Source organism: Morus notabilis, unplaced genomic scaffold (genome assembly GCF_000414095.1).
Source record: "Morus notabilis unplaced genomic scaffold, ASM41409v2 Scaffold552, whole genome shotgun sequence".
Taxonomy (NCBI): Eukaryota; Viridiplantae; Streptophyta; class Magnoliopsida; order Rosales; family Moraceae; genus Morus; species Morus notabilis.
In genome coordinates this window covers 34,493-53,625 of record NW_010384344.1, presented here as the reverse complement: position 1 = coordinate 53,625, position 19,133 = coordinate 34,493, and the positions used below count along the sequence as shown (strand labels likewise).

The 19,133-nt window shown below is 31.1% G+C and overlaps 3 protein-coding genes across 4 annotated transcripts in view; all 3 read left to right on the top strand.

Annotated features, from left to right (window-relative positions):
* Nucleotides 1-627: 627 nt before the first annotated feature.
* On the top strand, nt 628-5,017 carry LOC21405520. Of its 2 annotated transcripts, none has more exons than XM_010114687.2 (4): nt 628-1,474; nt 3,482-3,537; nt 3,629-3,818; nt 4,456-5,017. In XM_010114687.2, the coding sequence occupies exons 1-4, from the start codon at nt 779-781 to the stop codon at nt 4,807-4,809; spliced, it is 1,296 nt and encodes a 431-aa protein (XP_010112989.1). In that variant the 5' UTR covers nt 628-778; the 3' UTR covers nt 4,810-5,017. The 2 variants fall into 2 exon arrangements, with proteins under 2 accessions (XP_010112989.1, XP_024032314.1); XM_024176546.1 differs by having other exon boundaries at nt 3,626-3,818.
* Nucleotides 5,018-7,844: 2,827 nt separating this feature from the next.
* On the top strand, nt 7,845-10,217 carry LOC21405519 (acyl-CoA-binding domain-containing protein 1). The gene is made up of 4 exons (XM_010114686.2): nt 7,845-7,952; nt 9,412-9,529; nt 9,692-9,754; nt 9,847-10,217. Exons 1-4 carry the CDS (start codon nt 7,941-7,943, stop codon nt 9,936-9,938), a joined length of 285 nt encoding a protein of 94 aa, XP_010112988.1. The 5' UTR covers nt 7,845-7,940; the 3' UTR covers nt 9,939-10,217.
* A 7,674-nt stretch (nt 10,218-17,891) lies between these two features.
* Nucleotides 17,892-19,133, top strand: part of LOC21405517 (probable polyamine transporter At1g31830) — a 7,968-nt gene continuing 6,726 nt past the window's right edge. Inside the window, exon 1 of the mRNA XM_024176518.1 lies at nt 17,892-18,251. Within this exon, the coding sequence (XP_024032286.1) occupies nt 18,078-18,251 (174 nt within the window). The 5' untranslated portion in view covers nt 17,892-18,077. The remainder of the gene's footprint in view (nt 18,252-19,133) is intronic.

The window sequence follows — 19,133 nt, the reverse complement described above, 5'->3', positions numbered from 1 at the left end:
ATTAATTATTATATTATTATAACTATATTATTATAATATTTTTATTATATATTATATTATATTATAAAATATAACTATTATATAATATATTTTAATTATATTATAATATTAAAGGGTAATTATAAAAAAAAAATAAAAAAAAGAATTTAGAATAATCATTCCTCCGATATGAGAATGATCATTCATTTCTTATAAATTTAACCAAACATCAAACTAAAATTCTATTCTATTTTATTTTATTTTTTTTCACCCAACCAAACACATCTTAAAAAGTGCCAATTCTTAATACTGATCACGCGTTTTTCAACCAAAACAACGTCCTTTTGGTTGAAAACGCTACAATAGTGAACACATTCGCATTGCTATAGTAGTTTTTTTTTTTCACCCGAAGATTTTATGCTCCTTTCATTTTAGTCAATTTTTTCTCTTTTTTTTTACCTACTTGCCTTAATTTTTTTTAATTTTAATTTTTTTTAGATTTTTATATGTTTTTATTAATAATACAATAATTAAAACTTAATAAACAATAACGCACGTGTAATTTTTAACAACTCAAACCCCAATTCCGTAAACCCAACTTCCATATCCAGAGAAGAAACATCTTACAGGATAGGTTCCCCACAAAAGGTTTCCTTTAGAAAACAAGCAGAGTCATAAGTGACAAAAGGAAACAGACCTTTTTCCTGTCCAAAGCCAAACACCCTTTTTCTCCCCCGCATTCTCTCCGACTCCGCTAGTGAAACTCCCGCTCTCAACAGTAAACATTTATCAATCAACAATGGCAGACAAAGAAGAACCAGAAGAAGAAGGAGAAGAGGAAGAAGAAGGAGAAGGAGGAGGAGGAGGAGAAGAAGAAGCAGAACCGAAAAGGCAACTACAACTGGCCGAGGACGTGAAGAAGCTCCTGAGTTCTTACATTGGCGTGAGCTTCGGTGTCTTCCTGGCGCTGGCTCCGACGAACTTGGCGCAGTTGCAGAGACAAGCGTCGGAGCTCTCGGGAAGGCTAGGGTACGCGGAGGAGCAGGTGAGGCAGATGAGATCGCGGAGGAAGGAGGACTCGAAAGCGAACGCGAGAGTGGTCGAGATCTTTGCGAGCCACCGGAACGCCTGGCAGGCGGAGGAGAAGTGGCTTCTCCACCAGATCGACGCCGCCAACCAGGAAATCGCGCACCTCAACGCCAGAATCGCCGAGTTCGAGAAGGCAGAGGACGCCTCCAGGGACTGCCTGCGCCATCTGGAGCGCGAGCTCGCCGAGCGGGACGAGGTCATCGGATTCATGTCGCGGACGACCGCCGCGGCGCCGGAGGAGACGGCGGTCTACGGGAACTCGGAGTACGTCGATGATGATGATGGCGGTGAATGTGATGGAGATGGAGATAATGTTGTGTGTGAAGATCGTTCGGAGGAGTTTGTGCCGGAGTTTCTTTCGGCTTCGGCTCCAAAGGTTTGGGCGGAGAGAGCAATTCTCTGGCAGGTTTGGCCCATTTTTCCCTTTTCTCTGTTTCGGTTCTTTCTTGTTTGGCTTTCGGTAGTACGTAAACATTATTATCTTTCATTTCTATGTTCTTTTAAGAGATTTGTGTTTGAAACCGGCGAAATTAGTATTTTTCAAAGATTCTTTTTTGGGTTCTAAAACCAAATCTAAAATCACCTTGATTTAAACTCTCCTACCAAGTTATTAGATCAAAGGGAATACTAATTTTACTTAAAACGAAAATTTTACTTAAAAAATGAGCGAGTTAGTTACATTTGTCCACAAAATATAATGGTAGCAAAAAGACCCTCGCCCACTATTTAAAAAAAAAAAAGTAATAGTGATTGGAGAGAGAGATGTTTGGTGGCTATGCTGGCCCAGGAAAAAAGTTGAATGCAACTGACTAATCAGCTTATTACAGCCAATGATCACCTATCCGTCCAAATAGTTGATGGCAACTTATCTAACTTTTGGATTTTCTACTTAGCTGGAATATTGTTCACTTGTGACGATTGTTGATAGACCTGTACCTTAGTGGAACCGGTGACATTATCAAAATGTCTTTTATGTCACATTGTAAGCATGATAGTGTTAACACTCTAGCAGCTGATTTTGATTGGACAAAGTAATAAATCAACGTACTTCCAAAACTAACTTGGAAAAAATAAGAACAAAAATCAAATGCTTCTAAGAACAGGACATAGACAAAAACAATCAAAGGTGTAAACGTCCACTTGGAAGTTCAAAGATAATCTTTGATCACCCTTTTGGTAAATAAAAGATTAAGTCAACTATCAAAAAAAGATTGTCCCAGGGAGGACCCAATTTATGCCAAGAAACACAACGACAGTGAAGTGATATTAAGTTCAAAGTCATGCCCATATCATGAAAATGTTTTGACCCACTATTTTATTTCACTCTAATGATATATCAAGCAACGTTTACACATTAGAAAGAAATCAAGCAAATTTCATTTTGTCCTTTTTTCTTCTGCAGAAAACGAACACATTTCCAAAATCAAAATCTCTTCGATGACGTTTGGTATGAGGGTTCTAGAACCGGAATCATGGTTCTGATTTAAACCAGTGTTTGTTTACAAAAAGTAAAAGTAGTTCTGGTTCGACTCCACAAAATCAGTATTTAGTTTGGATGGTTATAGTTTAAGATTTGAATCCTGATGTGATGTAACCAGAACCACCCCTGGTTCTAAAACTACCTCCCCTTTGGTTTTGAGTGGTTCAAATCCGTGATTCTGGTTTGAGTTCCAGAACCATGATTTGGACCTAAAATCATGAATCATGGTTTTGATTCCAAAACCAAAACCAGAATCACTTTGATTTAAACCCTCATACCAAACCCTAATTTTACTTAAAAATGAGTGAGTTAAACTCTCTTTCATATGTTCCTTTTCCTTTTTCTTCATGTCCTGTTGAAGGGAATTTTAGACAAACTTTTTTAGATTGACATTGTTAAAACTGATTCTTTAAGTTAAAACTATTGCTTTATGCTGCAATAATGATTTTGTTGGCTTTTGTATTCGGTGCAAATGAAACCGTGATTGCCCATTTGGCTCTTTCAAATTAATTTACACATATAAAAATTTAGTCTGTGCAATAGGGTGCTTTTAGAAACTTTCACACATATCATGCCGTTTCTTTATGTGGGAATAAATAATTCTTCTGGAGCTTGTCCTACAATTAATGTAAATATGTCAGGCTAATTGGGCCTTCTAAATTAACTTGCACCTCTAAAGTTACTTTCTACCGCACTTTACAGGTGTATTTTGAAAGAATCAATTAATAGCACAAAGCCATAAATCAAAATAAACTCGAGACCATTATTTCTGCATTTGTGTGTGTTTACTTATTTATTTAATACCATTCTCCTTTTATTGACTCTTCCAACTTGGCTAAGCATAAGAAGTTGATATCGTATTCAACTCCTTTTTGGTTAAAGTTGTGAAGTTATTCCCAGTGCATTTGACTTTTGAATGTTTAATTGTTGCAGGATGTAAAGTATGAATCTGTGGAGTCTATGTATGATATGAAGCATTTTGTAGCAAGGTAAGCATTTAAGTCTGGATATAGTTATGTTAAGCATGTATTGCTGTAAACTGTTGTTAATGGAAGGGCAACATTTCTTTCCTCTTAGAAGGGAGTCTCCTTGGAAGGTAGATGGTGAATCAACTGGAGTCTCCTCAAAGCTGAAATTACTTGAACAAGAATTACTGAATTTGGAAAAAGTTGGAAAGAGTAATTTATCGAAGGCACCGTCGTTGATGAGGAAGCAAGCAAAGAGATATCAAGCTCTTGCAGGGAAGATAGATGATCTATGCGGAAGAATGGTAATTTACCAACACTTTTTACCCTATGGCCTCTATCTTTGCAGTATCAGTCATATCCCGTGATTTGACTTTGGGATACTCCATCACTGAAGAAACTTCGGTTTTCTGTATGCAAGACAATGGCTTAATGTTACTTAGACGGTTCTAACTTTTGATGCCCCACAGCATGTGAAACATTTACTGTTTCAATGATATCACAAACTCGTATAACAATTTCTCATGCATGCAGAACTGAATAACAATTGGTTTTGTTATGTGCAGATTAAATACACTAAAATGTTCGAACTTGCTAATATTGTGACTCGTAAAAACAAATCTTTCCCATCTACACCTAAACAATCTTAGAACTATTATGGTTTAGTTCAGTTTATGTGTTACCTGATAAACCTATTGTGAAATCCTAGTTTTGTATTTTTCATTTGAGTGCCCTAAGCAAAAACTCGAGTATCCTATTTATCGTGTGAATTTCTTTCCCTTAACAAGGAATAACTCTTTCTCAATGAATCTAACCACGTAACTGATTTTACATTTCTTTTACTTTGCTTTTCCCCTTTTTCCTTAGCCTTATAAGTTGGGAAATAATGGACTGTTTGCAAATGTAGAAGATCTGTTCAAATAAGTACATTTGTATTTGCAGCAAGCTAGTGATCCCTGCGACTCAACCCTCAGTCTGGATTTCCGTACTCAAAGGCAAACCGAGTTCTTACTTGAAGCATTTAGGCTTCAGCAGCATGCATCAGAAACTGGTCAGAAGCTGATGGGATTACAAACTGAGATTGGGAAGAAATACAGCGGGGATGAGATTGGAAGCTTTGCAAACCTTGCTACAAAGCGGTCCTTGGACTCCATTGGAAACAACTTCAAGGAAATTCAGAGGAATTTGGAGATATGGTTGGCCAGAATTATCGGAGATCTCGAAGGCATTCTTGCCAGAGACGGAGCCTCACGTGTGAGGGAGTATTACATTTCTAGGTACCCTTTTGTTCAATAGAATCTGGAGTTGGTATTCTCCTAATCTTCATCCAACCAAATGTATTTTGCTCTTTTTGTGTATATGTGCTGATCTAGGCCATGAAGTGGTGGTTAGATTTTTAACTTTTTGTTTATGGTAGGCAACTGAATGTGTTTGATGAATCCTCTTAACGAAATCATTACTTGAATCTCTCTCTCCTTTTTTTTTTTTATTATTATTTTAGTTAACCACAGTTTTCCTTCTACACTTTTTACTTTTTCTGGTATCTTTCAGAACAATGTAATTTGAAATATGGCTGTCCAGGCAAAAAAAAATATATGGTAAAAACTTATACTAGGAAATATGTAAGAGAAAATAGTCGTAAATGATGCTAATTATGGGTCCGTGGAATGCAAAGAAAATCCACCAAAGTCTCTCACATTTATGCACAACTTTAACATTTTGATCAAAGAATATTATGAACTTGATGTAAGAACAACAAATAAGAAATATATTCTTGAAATATTTAGAATAATCATCAGGTCGATTACGTTAGTCTTCAAACAAGAAAATACAACTCAACCAGTCATTGTGTTCTTAACATACAAACTCACAAATATATGGTTCAAACTTACTCAACTTTCACTTAATTTAAATCTAATGCCTTAAGCTTAGCCCATTTAGCTTACTTTACCTTCCCACACCTCACTCTCACACGTTAATATGAAGAAATTGAGCCTCACCAGAAACAACATAATTTATCATAATGTTTTAGTCTAAATGTTGCACGTGGAAGCACCAGCAACAAAGCAGGTAAAATAAAATTGCTATGAAACATGTTGCGGATTATGGTTATGACAAAAGGCATTAATGTTTATCTAGTCATAATAAACATGTTGCGTAATGAGTACGTTGTTGCTGGTGTTTAAACAGTTTGAACACACATAGTTCTTTCTCATACATGAAATATCACAATGAGTGTGTTCATGATGCACTCCATGCACATGAATTAGACTTAACTATCATAATTGTAATCTTTTTCTACTCACTTTGATTCTAAATTTCTTTTATCCTTTCACCTTTATAATTTTCTTCACTTTCTTACCTCTAATTTAACTTCACTAACACATTTTCTTGTCAAGAATTAGTACTTTCTATATTATACTAGTTGCACCACATTCTACACACGTATAGAATTATTTTGTAAGTTTAATCACGCGTCAAAACACGTTACCTTCTTAGTTTAATTAGAATAAGAGGAAATAAATATTGCAAAAAATCACATCGAAAAAGAATTAAAGTTGTATAGAAGCTTTTGACCAAAAAAAAAAAAGTAGGAAGATATTTTAAAAGGAGTTATTTTAATTAAAAGAAAGTGAGAAAAAGAAAGTATTTTAGAAAATGTTATTGTAAAAAAAAGTGAATTTTCAAAAGGAAAAATAAAAATAGACAATGAAAAAAATGTTTAAAGTAATAACAAAAACAAAACATGAAGAGAGAAAAAAAGGAGAGGTTGACACGTAGTTAAAAGATGAACATTCTCTTTAGCTTATATATATATATATATTTATTGAATAATCTTTTATGTATCTCTAGATATATAAAAAGAGAGCCTCTATAATGAGATTTTTTAAATAATTCTACTAATAGAATATTCTGTTTTGACTGTTAGATTAAGTTTACCGGTTAAATTTGTATAGGTCCATATTAAAAATTTACTATGTATTGCACATAACTGTTCTTCTACATATCTTACCGTTGAAAAAGTAATCCAACGATTACAACAGGGTGTTCCACTGGTGGGTTTTTTTTAGGAGGTCTCACCTAGAGAAAGCCAAATAAAAAAAGGAATTTTTTTTTTTACTTCAATTATGATTATTGAAGCCGGTTGTAGAAAGGAAAAAAATGATAAGAGCAACTCCAGCCATACTAACCATTTCATGTTTTTAGTCAAAATAATTAATGATTTAATTTTTTTCTTTTAACTTTTCTCCACTCCAACCATTAACTAAATGGTTAACTATTTGAGCTAAAACATTTTTCACTAGCTAAATACAGCTAGCAAGAAGTGGTTAGCTATTTGTTATTTTTATTATTTTATTCTTTATGTTAGTAAAAGTTAAAAAAGTAGTTATTTATATTTTAAACTAAAAAAAAGCATTAAAATGATCTATGTTTAGTTAAAATAGCAAGTATAGTTAGAGTATCTCATTAAAAAATTAATAGTTAAAATAGCTTTCTTGTTATTTTAGCTAGAATTCAACTAAAATTTAAAGAGCTCACTAAGAGATATTCTAATAAAAAAATAAAGGACAAATAGGGTATTTTACACATTTGTTCATGAATTTGTACTATTTTAGCAACTTGCTCCTAGAAATCTTAATTTTGACAAGTTGGCCCCTCAAGTTGTAAAATTATTATAATATGTCTCATTTTGACGATAATTGTATTAAATTAATGTAAAAAAATACTTGAGAATAAATTCTAACATTTAAATTCTAAGTGTAACAAAAATCATTCAATTTCTCAACTACTAATTCTTTAATTTTTTTTAAAATCTAAGTAAATTTAGTAAAATAAGATATATTGTAATAATTTTATAAATTTGAGAGGTTAATTGTTAAAATTAAAAATTTAAAAAGATAATTTATTAAACTATGATAAATTTGAGAAATAATTATATTAAAAACCTCTCATTTTTATAGATAGTATAAATATAAATGATGTTTGTTTTAAAATAATTTAAAATTATAATTTTTAATTCTGTTATATTATTTTTTTTATAATAAATTTAAATTTTAAAAATTAAAATTATGAATTATTATTTTAAATTTATGAATCAAAAGTCACGATGGAGCCATCGAACCACAAAGCAGGAGGAGATTAATTCCGGTCCCACTAAAACAACCAAAAAATAAAGCGTGGGACCCACAAGATTTATGCCGACCCCACCCCACCCATTACCATCTATCAAGACTCCACAACGTCTCATCCACTTGGCCATCTGTCATGATCAAAAGCGCAGCGAACGTGGCCATGGTGTGGAAACACTCTATAAATAAGCCCCACACTGACCACACACACTAACACGGCATCATCGACAATAACGTCGCTGACCCATCTTTTCTCCTCAATTATCATCAACAAAGCATCGGATTCTTAGAAGAAAAATGGGCTTGCAGGTACACTCTTATTCTTCTTCGCTTTGCTTTTTTTTTTTTTTATGTGTATTATTCTCTTTTGAATTGTTGTAGAATTGATTCAGATCTCTGCTCTCTGATTTGCTTTTTTTTTTTTGGTTTTTTTTTGGCTGAATATTTTCGTCTGAGTTATGTAATTGCGATTTCTGCTTCCAATCTTTGAATTATGTGATTTAGAGGAAATTTAAACAATGGAGAAGCTACCCTTTTTCTTTGAGTTCTTTGATTTTATTTGAGTGGTTTTAGTAGATCTGGAAATCTGGATGGTGTAATCAACATGCAATGCCAAATTGTTACTTTTGGCAGAAGAATCTAAAATGGGTGCTTTAAAGGAATCGCTTTTTTCTTTCCTGACGAGTTCATTGAAAAGTTTCTTTTCAGAATAACGCGCTTTCTCTAATAGAAGAAAAGAAAAAGGTTATTTTATGAGATTTTTACGATACCTCTATCTGTTTTTGAACCGTTAGATCTGTATTATGTTATGTCAGTTTTGCATAATGTTTTCATTTTGATATGATTTTGATCAAAACTGACGTTTAAAAACATGTATGGAAAGCTCTATCCTAATTTGTGACTTTTTTTTTTTTTTTTTTGAATTCGGTTTCGTAATGCTCTTTGTAATCACTTTAACTTTTAAGATTGTTTAAGAGTGAGGCACTAATTTTACATAATATAGATTTGGGCGCAATGCACAATTTAAACCGCAATTTCCAATTTAAACTGCAATTTCCAATTTAAAAGTAAGAAAACTTATCTATCTCCCTGTGTATTATTAATGCATATGAAATACATTGTGTTGGTTAGTGCTAGTGGATTCTAAATATTCAAATCCAACAACTGAACAGATTTAATGCGATGAATATAAATACCATCCAAATCCAATCCAATAGTCTTTGGATATCCAACTTTCGGTGGTTGAATTGGATGACTGGATCTTTTGCCCACCCCTATCCTCACTGCAATTAAATTTGAAGATTAAGTATTTGACATAGGAATATTTTGATTACAGTAACCAATTCAAAAACTCTTAATAGTGTAAATTGACCAGTTAACAGAATGTGGTGAGATTTACCAGAATTCGAAGTCTGCAACTTGAAAACAATCGCTTCATTGTTTCATAATAATATGCTTTAAGTTCACTAGAAAAGCACGGCATAGTATAAGTCAAGCAATTGGACCATTACAAGCTATCAAAAGTTTAGTCCTTCAGATTTCAAATCGAAGCTTCATCTTTCAATATACCAAAAGCCCCAGGTCCAAGTCATTCATTGTCAACATACTAGTGTATTATACAACTTTCCAATTTTCATCATGAGGGGTGTTCTTTTGGTTGATAGACATTTCTATTCATTATCAATGTTGTCCATTTTTCTTTCATGCTTTTTGCGACAAGTATGAATGACTATGTTCTCTATTAAACTCACTTCGCCGGCTCATACAGGAGGAGTTTGAGGAGTATGCTGAGAAAGCAAAGACCCTTCCAGAGTCAACCACCAACGAAAACAAGCTTATTCTCTACGGATTGTACAAACAAGCTACTGTTGGACCAGTGAACACCAGTTAGTAGCTTGCTCTCTATATTTGCAGTCTGCTGCTTTTCATTGTTCACATGTTACTTTTATCAATTTGCATTGGGTTTTGAAAGAAATATAAACGTTTAAAATATAAAAATCAAGGGTGTGACTTACTTTGTTTTTTTGGCCTCTACGCTCGATTTGCAGGCCGTCCCGGAATATTTAATTTGAGGGACAGAGCAAAGTGGGATGCATGGAAGGCTGTTGAAGGTAACACTTAATAAAATTAACTGTAAACAATTCATGTCATTCATCGCGGTGCTCGGGCACATATCTTATCAAATCACGTGGTTTTTTGGCAGGAAAATCCAAGGACGAAGCAATGAACGACTATATCACCAAGGTGAAACAGTTGCTCGAAGAAGCAGCAGCAGCAGCAGCAGCTACCGCTTGATGCCCTCATGGGCAGTGCCTTTGGCTTCTTTCAGTTTAAGTTTAAAGTACTATCAATAAACTGATGACGATCTTGAACTGCTACTCATTTATATTTAAATTATGTGCAAGAATTGTGGTGATTAGTTATCCTTTTTTATGATTCTCATTACCATTCTGGTAGAAGTTAATGCTAAATGGTTCAAACTGTTTAGAGGGATTTCTTGAGGTAATGGGGAGCAGATGAAACTTGTCATGAATATTATTAGCGGCTAGATTTGCCTTTTTTTGAGCTTGATTAGACCTACACTCCCTTAATCAGTATTTTTTTTTTTTTGAGGGATCCATTAACCAGCAATTGTGTAGACCTGTCCTTGCAACTTTTATGCTCCTACAAAAGAAGAGGATGTGAGCGTACCATATACAGAACATGCCTATGGCTATACAACGAGTGAGTGTATTTTGTGTTAGGTGACTTGACGGAGATCATGTGGATTGTTATATGGTCTTTAATGATCCATTGTTGTTGTCCGTGTGATCCTTTTTTGTTTTTTTAGACCATTATCTATATACTTGTGTAGTATTTACTTCAACTTTGTTATTCACAGTCCCTATGGGGATTGCGGATATTGAGATGAATGTTGAGACCTATGCTTGTTTGTTAGGAGGATACATTCTGAAGAGGAGAGTTCTTGTTTGTGACCAATCTATAGAAATTAACAGATCATTTTATATTTGGTACATCCAGTTATATCTAAGATTTATCAAATTAGAATCACTTAAAAAAGAGCAATATAAATAGAGCAATATAAATTTTAATGATAAATCCTATACTTAGTAAATTTTAGATTTATTAAGTTAGCATCACTTTTTTAAAAACCGTAAACTGAGGTAAACCATTAGAGTTGTACAAATTCTATTGAAAATTTTTGAATATACACAGTAAATTGAGGTAAATCGAGTATTTATTAAGATTTATCAGCTTAGAATCACTTGAAAAAAAAGGTACAAATTTTAATGTTAAATTCATGATTTGTTAAGTTAGCATTACTGTTTTAAGAACCGTACAAACTCTAATAGTAAGTATTGGATATACACAGTAAATTCAGTTAAATTTTGAATTTATTGAGATTTACAACGTTAGAATCACTTGGGAAAAAAATACAAATTCTAATGGTTAATCTTGGATGTACTTGGTAAATCGAATATTTACCAAGTTAGCATCATTTTTTTAAGAATTGTACAAACTCTAATGGTAAATCTTAGTTATACACAGTAAATTCAGAATTTACTAAGTTAGACTTGAAAAAGAATAGTACAAATTCTAATGGTAAATTCTAGATATACTTAGTAAGTCTAATATTTATCAAGTCAGCACTCTAAAGGTAATTCTAGATATACATAGTAAATCTAGGTAAATTTAGGATTTGTCAAGATTTACTAAGCTAGAATCACTTGAAAAAGAACGGCACAAATCTAATAGTAAATTCTAGATATACTTGGTAAATTCAGAATTTACTAAGTTAGCATCATTTATTTAAGAACTATACACAAATTCTAATGGTAAACTCTAGATATACACGGAGAATTCAGGATTTATCAAGTTAGAATTACTTGAAAAAGAATAATACAAAAATGCTAATAGTAAATCGTGAATATACTTGTTAAATATAAGATTTATCAAGTTAGCAACACTTTTTCAATAACCGTACAAAATCTAATAATAAATTCTAAATCCAGGATTTACTAAAAGAATACTTGTGGAATTTCAAGTGTTGTAAATCTGAAATTACTCTAAATTAGCCTATTTATTAACTTCTCTTAAACACTGACATATTAATTTTAATTCCTAACAAATCGAATCCTCTTTCCCTCAATCTCCCTTTGAAATATCAAATAAGCAGTTGGTGGCATTTAGATATAAAACAAGATTGTAGCACATCTTTTGTTCCTCCAACACTCCACAATAGAGGTAAAAGTTCGGGGCTGGCCTAGACTTTTAAAAGAATTTTTTAAAAGAAAATAATAAGAGTAATTGTATTTGCACTTATTAAATTCATTAATTTATACTTTCTACATTTTGTTATGCATTAAAATTACATTAAAACCCATTGATATACCCCAATGTTTATGAAGCGAGTGTAATGGTGCTAATGCTCTCATGGTATTGTGCCTCATATCAAGGACCTTCTGATTTTAACCACAATGTATGTTTGGTCTTTAATAGGTTTAAGAACTTGTGGTATCTTTACACCCATAAAATTTTTGAATATAGTCCAATTGATTAATATTTTCTAATATATATTTTAAAAAATCTATCCTTTTATATATACTTTTTACATCATTTCGAATTTGATCCTCTCATACACCCACCCTTACCCCCATTTTCATTTTAGTTTTATCTTTTTATAAATAAATGATTAACAAATCTCAACAATAATAAAGTTTTTCTCATTCTGGAAAAAAAAAAAAAAAACCAAACACTAAGAAGAAAAACGCTTACGTTATACGAGCACAGGACAACAAGCGAGATTTGAAACATTTTTAAACATAAATAATTAAATATAACGATTTTTTTAGAGGAACATAAATATTACAATTGAAATCCTCGTAAATATTTTTTTTAAGACAATGATTTTGAAAGTCATGGATAGTGTCTCTTACACATTATTATATGAAAAGTCAACCAATATTTCCATATATAGCTGATATGATTTATGTATGAATCTAAATTTTTGTTTATTCTCTTCATTAGTACCTTTTTGTTAATATAATTATTCAACTATAAATGATATTAATTAAAAATTAAAATTCATGCAATTTTAAGACCCAAGAATTAAGCATGTTACGACTTTTGCCATTTCAATAAATGGGCTTGGATTTCTAACACCCCAATGTGCTCTGTTGAAACTACTCCATCAGTCGAAGAAAATCTACCGGATGTCATTGGAATCAACAGTGACAACCGACCGTTGATGGTGACCTGTTAGTACAGAATAATCTGTGAGACTATCATCGGTAATCTACCAGATTATTTCATCTTTTTAATCAATATCACTGACAAATTGCCTTCATATACTGTTTGTCCTTATTTTTTTTTGGGAATTTTTGGGGAGTTGTGTTGGTGCTTGCGTATATTTATTTAGCTAGAAGAGTTCCTCTACTATTAAGGTTCGTCGTCTCCACGATTTATTTTAATAATAGTCTCTCTTTTTTCTCCGGTCTTTTTTTTTTTTTTAAAATACATGACAGCATTGAAATCTCTATTTTTTTATTTAGGATCTGTTTAGTTTAATAATTCAAGTTTTTAATTTAAGTTGATATGTGATTTTACGTGAAAATTTTTTATTATAATAAAAAAGTTAAATGTGACTGTTTCTGAGAGCTTTTTATTATAATAAAATTTAAATTTTAAACTCAAATTAGTGAAATAAATATAGCCTTAAATTCTACCCCTCAAAACCCGCAATATCATTAAATTAAGAGGTCTTAAACACTTAAAAGAAGTCTAATTTAACGATCTATCCTACATTATTAAAAAAATAAACAAAAGCTTTTGCTGCGTATATTGTAAAAAGTTCGAAAAAAAAAAGAAGGAAATTCGAACCTTTTTGACCGATTGAATTTTTTAAAATATTAAAAATAACATTATTAACATGTGGAATGTGTTTAAGCCTAAATGTGATCGTTTTAGAATGTGTCGAACGTTTTAAGCTTCTGTCCATTTACTTTGTGACCTGTAGATGCTTTCATAAGGAATTTCCTGTCGGTAGGCAAATTATTTAAGAAAGCACGTGTAGTGTATCTGGCAGAATAATAATATAATAGAAAATTAGAAACTCGAGTACTCATAAACAGTCCTTCACCGTCCATATTATGTATAGGTTGGGTTTGGTTCATTAGTTCTAGACGTGTGATTTTAATTACGTTACAGTATTTTTCACATAAAAAATTTAAATTTAGAAAGTTCTCGTCTAACATGTTATCTCACAAAATTTAAATAAAATATTAAAATCACTTATTTAAACTCAAAAACCAAATAAGCCCATAGATTTTCTGTTTATATCATGATATTTAAAAAATTTGATATGTTTTTTAATTAATTTTTTCGTTTTAATGTTCGTGTTCACAACATTAATGTAGTTTGTTTAAAATATTTGGAACACAAATAAATGAGAAAATAAGATAAAAATCTCATAAAATATATGAGTTAAGACTTTTACTCATTACTTTTGATTAATATTCTTTTTAGTTACATAATTATATTAGTCAAATGGTGTTAATTAAAAATAAACGATAAAAAAAATTAGATTTATACACTTTATGAGTAAATTTAACAATTTATTTTTAAAAATAAATAAATAAATAGATGATCTGTGTCCATTTTCAAACTTCCTTTACGATCTTCAATAAAATCTTTTTAAGACGTATTGTAAGAGAAATGCCATAAATTTTTGCAAACCTCTTCCATTCTTCTACTATCCATGAGAATCCAAATTGTAATATTCTAAAATTCTTGGAAGATTGCAAGAATTTATCACCACAAATCAAGGCTGTTTTGCTTTATATATTCAGCACGAGCCATACATAATCATATCCTTAATGATGACAATGCATCACTAGAGTGCGTGGTTCACCTAATTATTACCCTTTACTAAGGTACCTTGCCATAAGTAAAATCATGATCTTCACTCAATATGTAGCCAAATTGTCTGCTAAAAAAGAACTTTCGGAAATCTTTTCATTTGTTCGTTATCAATTTCCTTCGAAAAGTATGATTAGATATGTAAAGTTGCTCAAATTCGAAAAAAAAAAAAAAAAGGCTCGGCCTGAACTTATAATTTTAATATATTAATCCATAATCTTTTTTTTTATTTTTTTTTTACAATTTTAGTCCCTCGCTAATACTAAAATTAACAAACGACTTTTAAAATTTAATGAAAATAGTCATGTACACATTGGCATGATAACTTAAATTTTTAGGGAAAGAATTATGTTGTTTTATGCAAAAATTTCTCTATATTAAACTATTAAAATCTGTTAACAACCACAACTTTTTTGCATTGGAACTAAAGTTTTCAATTATTATGTGAGGATATGATTAACTATGTTATATTTCATAGATTGTTTGTCGATTTTAGTGTGAGACATCAAAATTGTCAGAAATCGATTGTTCAGCGACTAATATATCAAAATTAAAAGTTTGTAAATTAAAATAATAATAAAGCTCATGAACTAACGATACTAATAACGTTAAAAAAAAAAGTTATAATAGGAAAAAGTGGATTGGAACTAAATGTGTATGTTTGCGAATATTCAACGACCATTAGATCAAATGACATCAGATTTGGTAAGATGGGGTTTGGATTGTTATCAAAAGTTGATGTATGATATTTAACAATTACTTCAAAAAAAAAAAAAAACAAGGATAATGAATACCACTTGTTACATGTTATTATTACGTGAAATAAACTAATGTATTCCTCAACTTTTACTTTTACGAGCTATATATAGGTTTTTTTAACCGTTTTTTTGGTTGGAAGTCCATCTGACATGATTTAGAATTAAAAAGTGTAATATAATAGTCATTAAACGTAACATTGACGTTGAATAGGTACAAATCATTATATTACATCTTTTCACTGTTAATATTATGTTTAATGTCATTTTACGTTTTTCACTTCTACATACTGTGTCGGAGGCCTTCCTACGGCGAAATCCGTAGAAAGGTTCCTATATACATAAATAAGATTCATCATATATATTTGTATTACATGTATTTGTATGTGTTTGCGTGTGTATATGTAGAGAGAGAATTTTACACGTCGATTCTGCGTACATACACATGACACCCATAAAGTCGGGATGCAACCTCGATAAAAGTTTGCAGAGGCCTTAAAAAAAGAAATTTTCTGTTATTTTAGTCTTGTAAAAGGTGGAAGTTATTCTTGTTTCTCTATGCAGCTAAACACAAATTCATTACGAAACTCCCCACAAAAATACAGAAGGCAAAATTGTAGCTAATTTGGCTGTTAAGCTTGCATCCACTGATGAAAGGATGTTTAACCAACTCAATTACTTCGGTTATTTAGATAAACATCAGTGAATCTATTTTATCATAAAATACGTGAGACAATTAACTCGTATTAGTCCAAAAGTAGGCAACAAAATAGTAGCGTTAATTTTTGCTAATTTGTCTTATTTAAGTTTCGAAAGATGGTACCACAACGAATAAAGTATGTAGGTGGACTCAGATCAGGCGCTTGCAAAATGGTCTCTTTAAATTCATTACCGTGTTATTATTTTTAAAAATTTATTTAATAATAAAAAATTTAATTAGTTAGTTAATTAATACGCAATTAACACAAATATTTTTATAAGTATCACCATTACTATAACAAGGACTACACAAGAAAAAATTAATAAGGAACGCATCTAAAAAATGTATTTCAATGAGAACACTAGGTAAAAAATTATTTAAAAGAAGTACATTAAAAAGGATAACATTGTAGTGAATGTTTTGGCAAAACGAAAATAAAAAATTAAGCATGAACATACATGAAAGAAATTATATTAATAGGAGTAAAGTAATAGAAAATCACATTTTAAAAACACCCATCAGAAACAAATAAGAGAGAATACATGTACTAAAAAAATAATAATTACAATTAAATAAAGTATAGAGGAGGGAAATGTGTGTCACAATAAAGTTTTAAAAATGAGACGCATTTAAAAGCATATAAAATCTGAACATAAAATCTAAAAAAATAAATAAATAAAAAAGGAAGCAAAATGAAAAAAAAAAAAAGTTTTAAGACAAAGGAATAAAAAGATAAAAAAGGACTTAAAATGAAAAGATAAATGTTTCAGAGAAAAAAACAATAAAAAATAAGGAAAAAGGAAAGCAAGGACTGAAAAGTAGAAAGGAAAAAAGAGAGTCAAATAATAAGAACCAAAAAAAGAAAGAGAAAAAAAAAAAGAGGAGCCAAAAGATAAAAAGAAAGGACAAGAGGGACTAAAAAATAAAAAGAAATGATTAAACCCTAAGCCCTAAACTGTGTCATTTTGATTCAAAAGGTTCAACAAGAAACGACGTTTTGGTTGAAAATAGAAAGCGATCATAGCGCTTTCTATATAGTGAAGATAACATAAATATAGAAATTATGCTCGCTATTGCGGCAAAAGGTGATATTTCTCTTTTTACATTTTTTTTTTTCTTGAGTAGGGATTCTAAGTTAAGATCTCAATTCAATTTTAAGTGACCATGATGACATAACATAAGGGATGATCACTACATGCTTTTTTCACTTATCCATTTAGAGGTTGAATTTATATGCTAATTAATTTACAATAATGAAAAAGAGCTTTTCACGATATATAAGACATTCACTTGGTACATGTTTATAAATATTAAATATGATCAAAATCACAAATATAAATAAATAAATATGCATAATTGACGGAACTTGATAGAGATATCATATGACGATTGTATGTTTTAGAGTCATCAGATGAAGAAGCTTTTTTTTTTGTTCTTTTTTTTTATTTTTTATGAAAGGTCAGATGAAAAGCATTTCATCAAGCCTCAAAAAGAAAAGAAAAGAAAAGAAAAGAAAAGAAAAGAAAAGAAAGTAGAGCATGCGTGTTAAACATATTATTTTGGAGTGCATGGAAACGCATTTTCAAAGTTTTGCCCCCACACGTTTGATCTTGTGAGACGCACTCCTACTCATTGCGGCCGGCGCAATTGCAACCCCAACCCCCCTCCCTCTTTTCCTCTCTCTCCCTCTCCCACATTTCATTTTCTGATGTAAACTGCTAATCCCCCATTTTTGTGCTCTTCTATAAATAAAGCCAAATCACACCCCCACAAATAAAACAAAATAAAAAAACTCTAAAATATTAAACCAATATAAAAATGCTAAAATTGTACACACATATATTATATATATATATATATATAGGACTAGTAGTACAACAAGAGACTTATATCACACTTGGTCCAAGCCTTGTTGATCTTATCTCAACCCTCTCTCTCTTCTCTCTCTCCCCCACTCTCTCTCTCATGCCTTTGATAGAGAACATATAACAAGCTTTGTTAAGAACTATAATCAACCATTTGGCAATATTGGTGTCTTGGATAAAGCTTTGGACGGTCTTGATGGTGCAAAAAACTGGTTCAGATGGTAGCAACGGCGGTGCAGGGGTTGTTATCCTAGGCCGTGAAGCAGCAGATCAGGGTGCGGGTCACCGTGACTGCGCTGTTGTCGAAGTTTCTAAGGTGGAGAATACCGCTGGCAATAAGCTTCCTACCAACCGTGACAATGGTGATCAGGTACTGTAACTTTAATATTTTCTCTAACTTATTTATTTATTTTTTATTTTTTAACTTGACATATATTTATCAAATCAAATGGGATCGCCATTCCCATCTTTAGAATATAATACGTTAAAAAGCTTTTTTTTTTGTTCTAAAAAGGGTGTGTTTGTTGTTGTTTTTTCTTTTATTTTTTAAAGAAGAAAAAGGGTTATGGTGTTGCCGTGTTGGTTCAATATTAATAATGCAAAAAAAAAAAAAAAAAGTTTTAAAGGCCAACATGATATTTATGTATTTTTTTCCTTCTGTTTTTGGTGATTTTATTGCTAGGGGAAATAGTACAGTCTAGAGGGACTTGGGTATATATAGCTGTCAAATGAATTAAATATTTTGACAAAATAATTGAAAATATTAATTTTGATTGTGACGTCTTTTGAAATTTGCTCACTAGTAACGATTGATTTGCATTGCAAATAGTTGATGGTGGATATGGACAGTGATGTGATAATTTTTTTGTTTTCCATTTTTTCCTCTCCATTCATTAAATCTTCTTAATTTGATATTAAAATTTATGTGATGATAGTGAAAACAAGTACTCATAGACTTTTTTTTTTTTTTTTTTTTTTTAATTTTCTTTGTTAACTTAAAGCGGGGGATTAGAACTCAAAGGGTGCGTTTGGAATTGGTTTCAAAACGTTTTTATTTTCTGTACGAAAATGAAAATGAAAACGTTTTTAGTTTCATTTTTGAATTATTTCTAAAAATGCGTTTGGTAGTTTTATTTAGAGATTGATTTCAGTTTTAAAAAAAACTGAAACTGCGTTTGGTGGTTTAATTTTTGAAAACATGTAATAATATATTAAATAAATAATATTATTAAATATATTAAATAAATAATAT

What these genes read in the sequence shown, in the direction of transcription:
- LOC21405519 (XM_010114686.2), top strand. An exon ending in TGTTGGACCAGTGAACACCA is followed by an intron (nt 9,530 to 9,691) that starts GTTAGTAGCTTG and finishes CTCGATTTGCAG; the next exon opens with GCCGTCCCGGAATATTTAAT. An exon ending in TGCATGGAAGGCTGTTGAAG is followed by an intron (nt 9,755 to 9,846) that starts GTAACACTTAAT and finishes GTTTTTTGGCAG; the next exon opens with GAAAATCCAAGGACGAAGCA.
- LOC21405520 (XM_024176546.1), top strand. Translation starts at nt 779, where the DNA reads ATGGCAGACAAAGAAGAACCAGAAGAAGAAGGAGAAGAGGAAGAAGAA. An exon ending in AGAGAGCAATTCTCTGGCAG is followed by an intron (nt 1,475 to 3,481) that starts GTTTGGCCCATT and finishes TAATTGTTGCAG; the next exon opens with GATGTAAAGTATGAATCTGT. An exon ending in ATGAAGCATTTTGTAGCAAG is followed by an intron (nt 3,538 to 3,625) that starts GTAAGCATTTAA and finishes CTTTCCTCTTAG; the next exon opens with AAGGGAGTCTCCTTGGAAGG.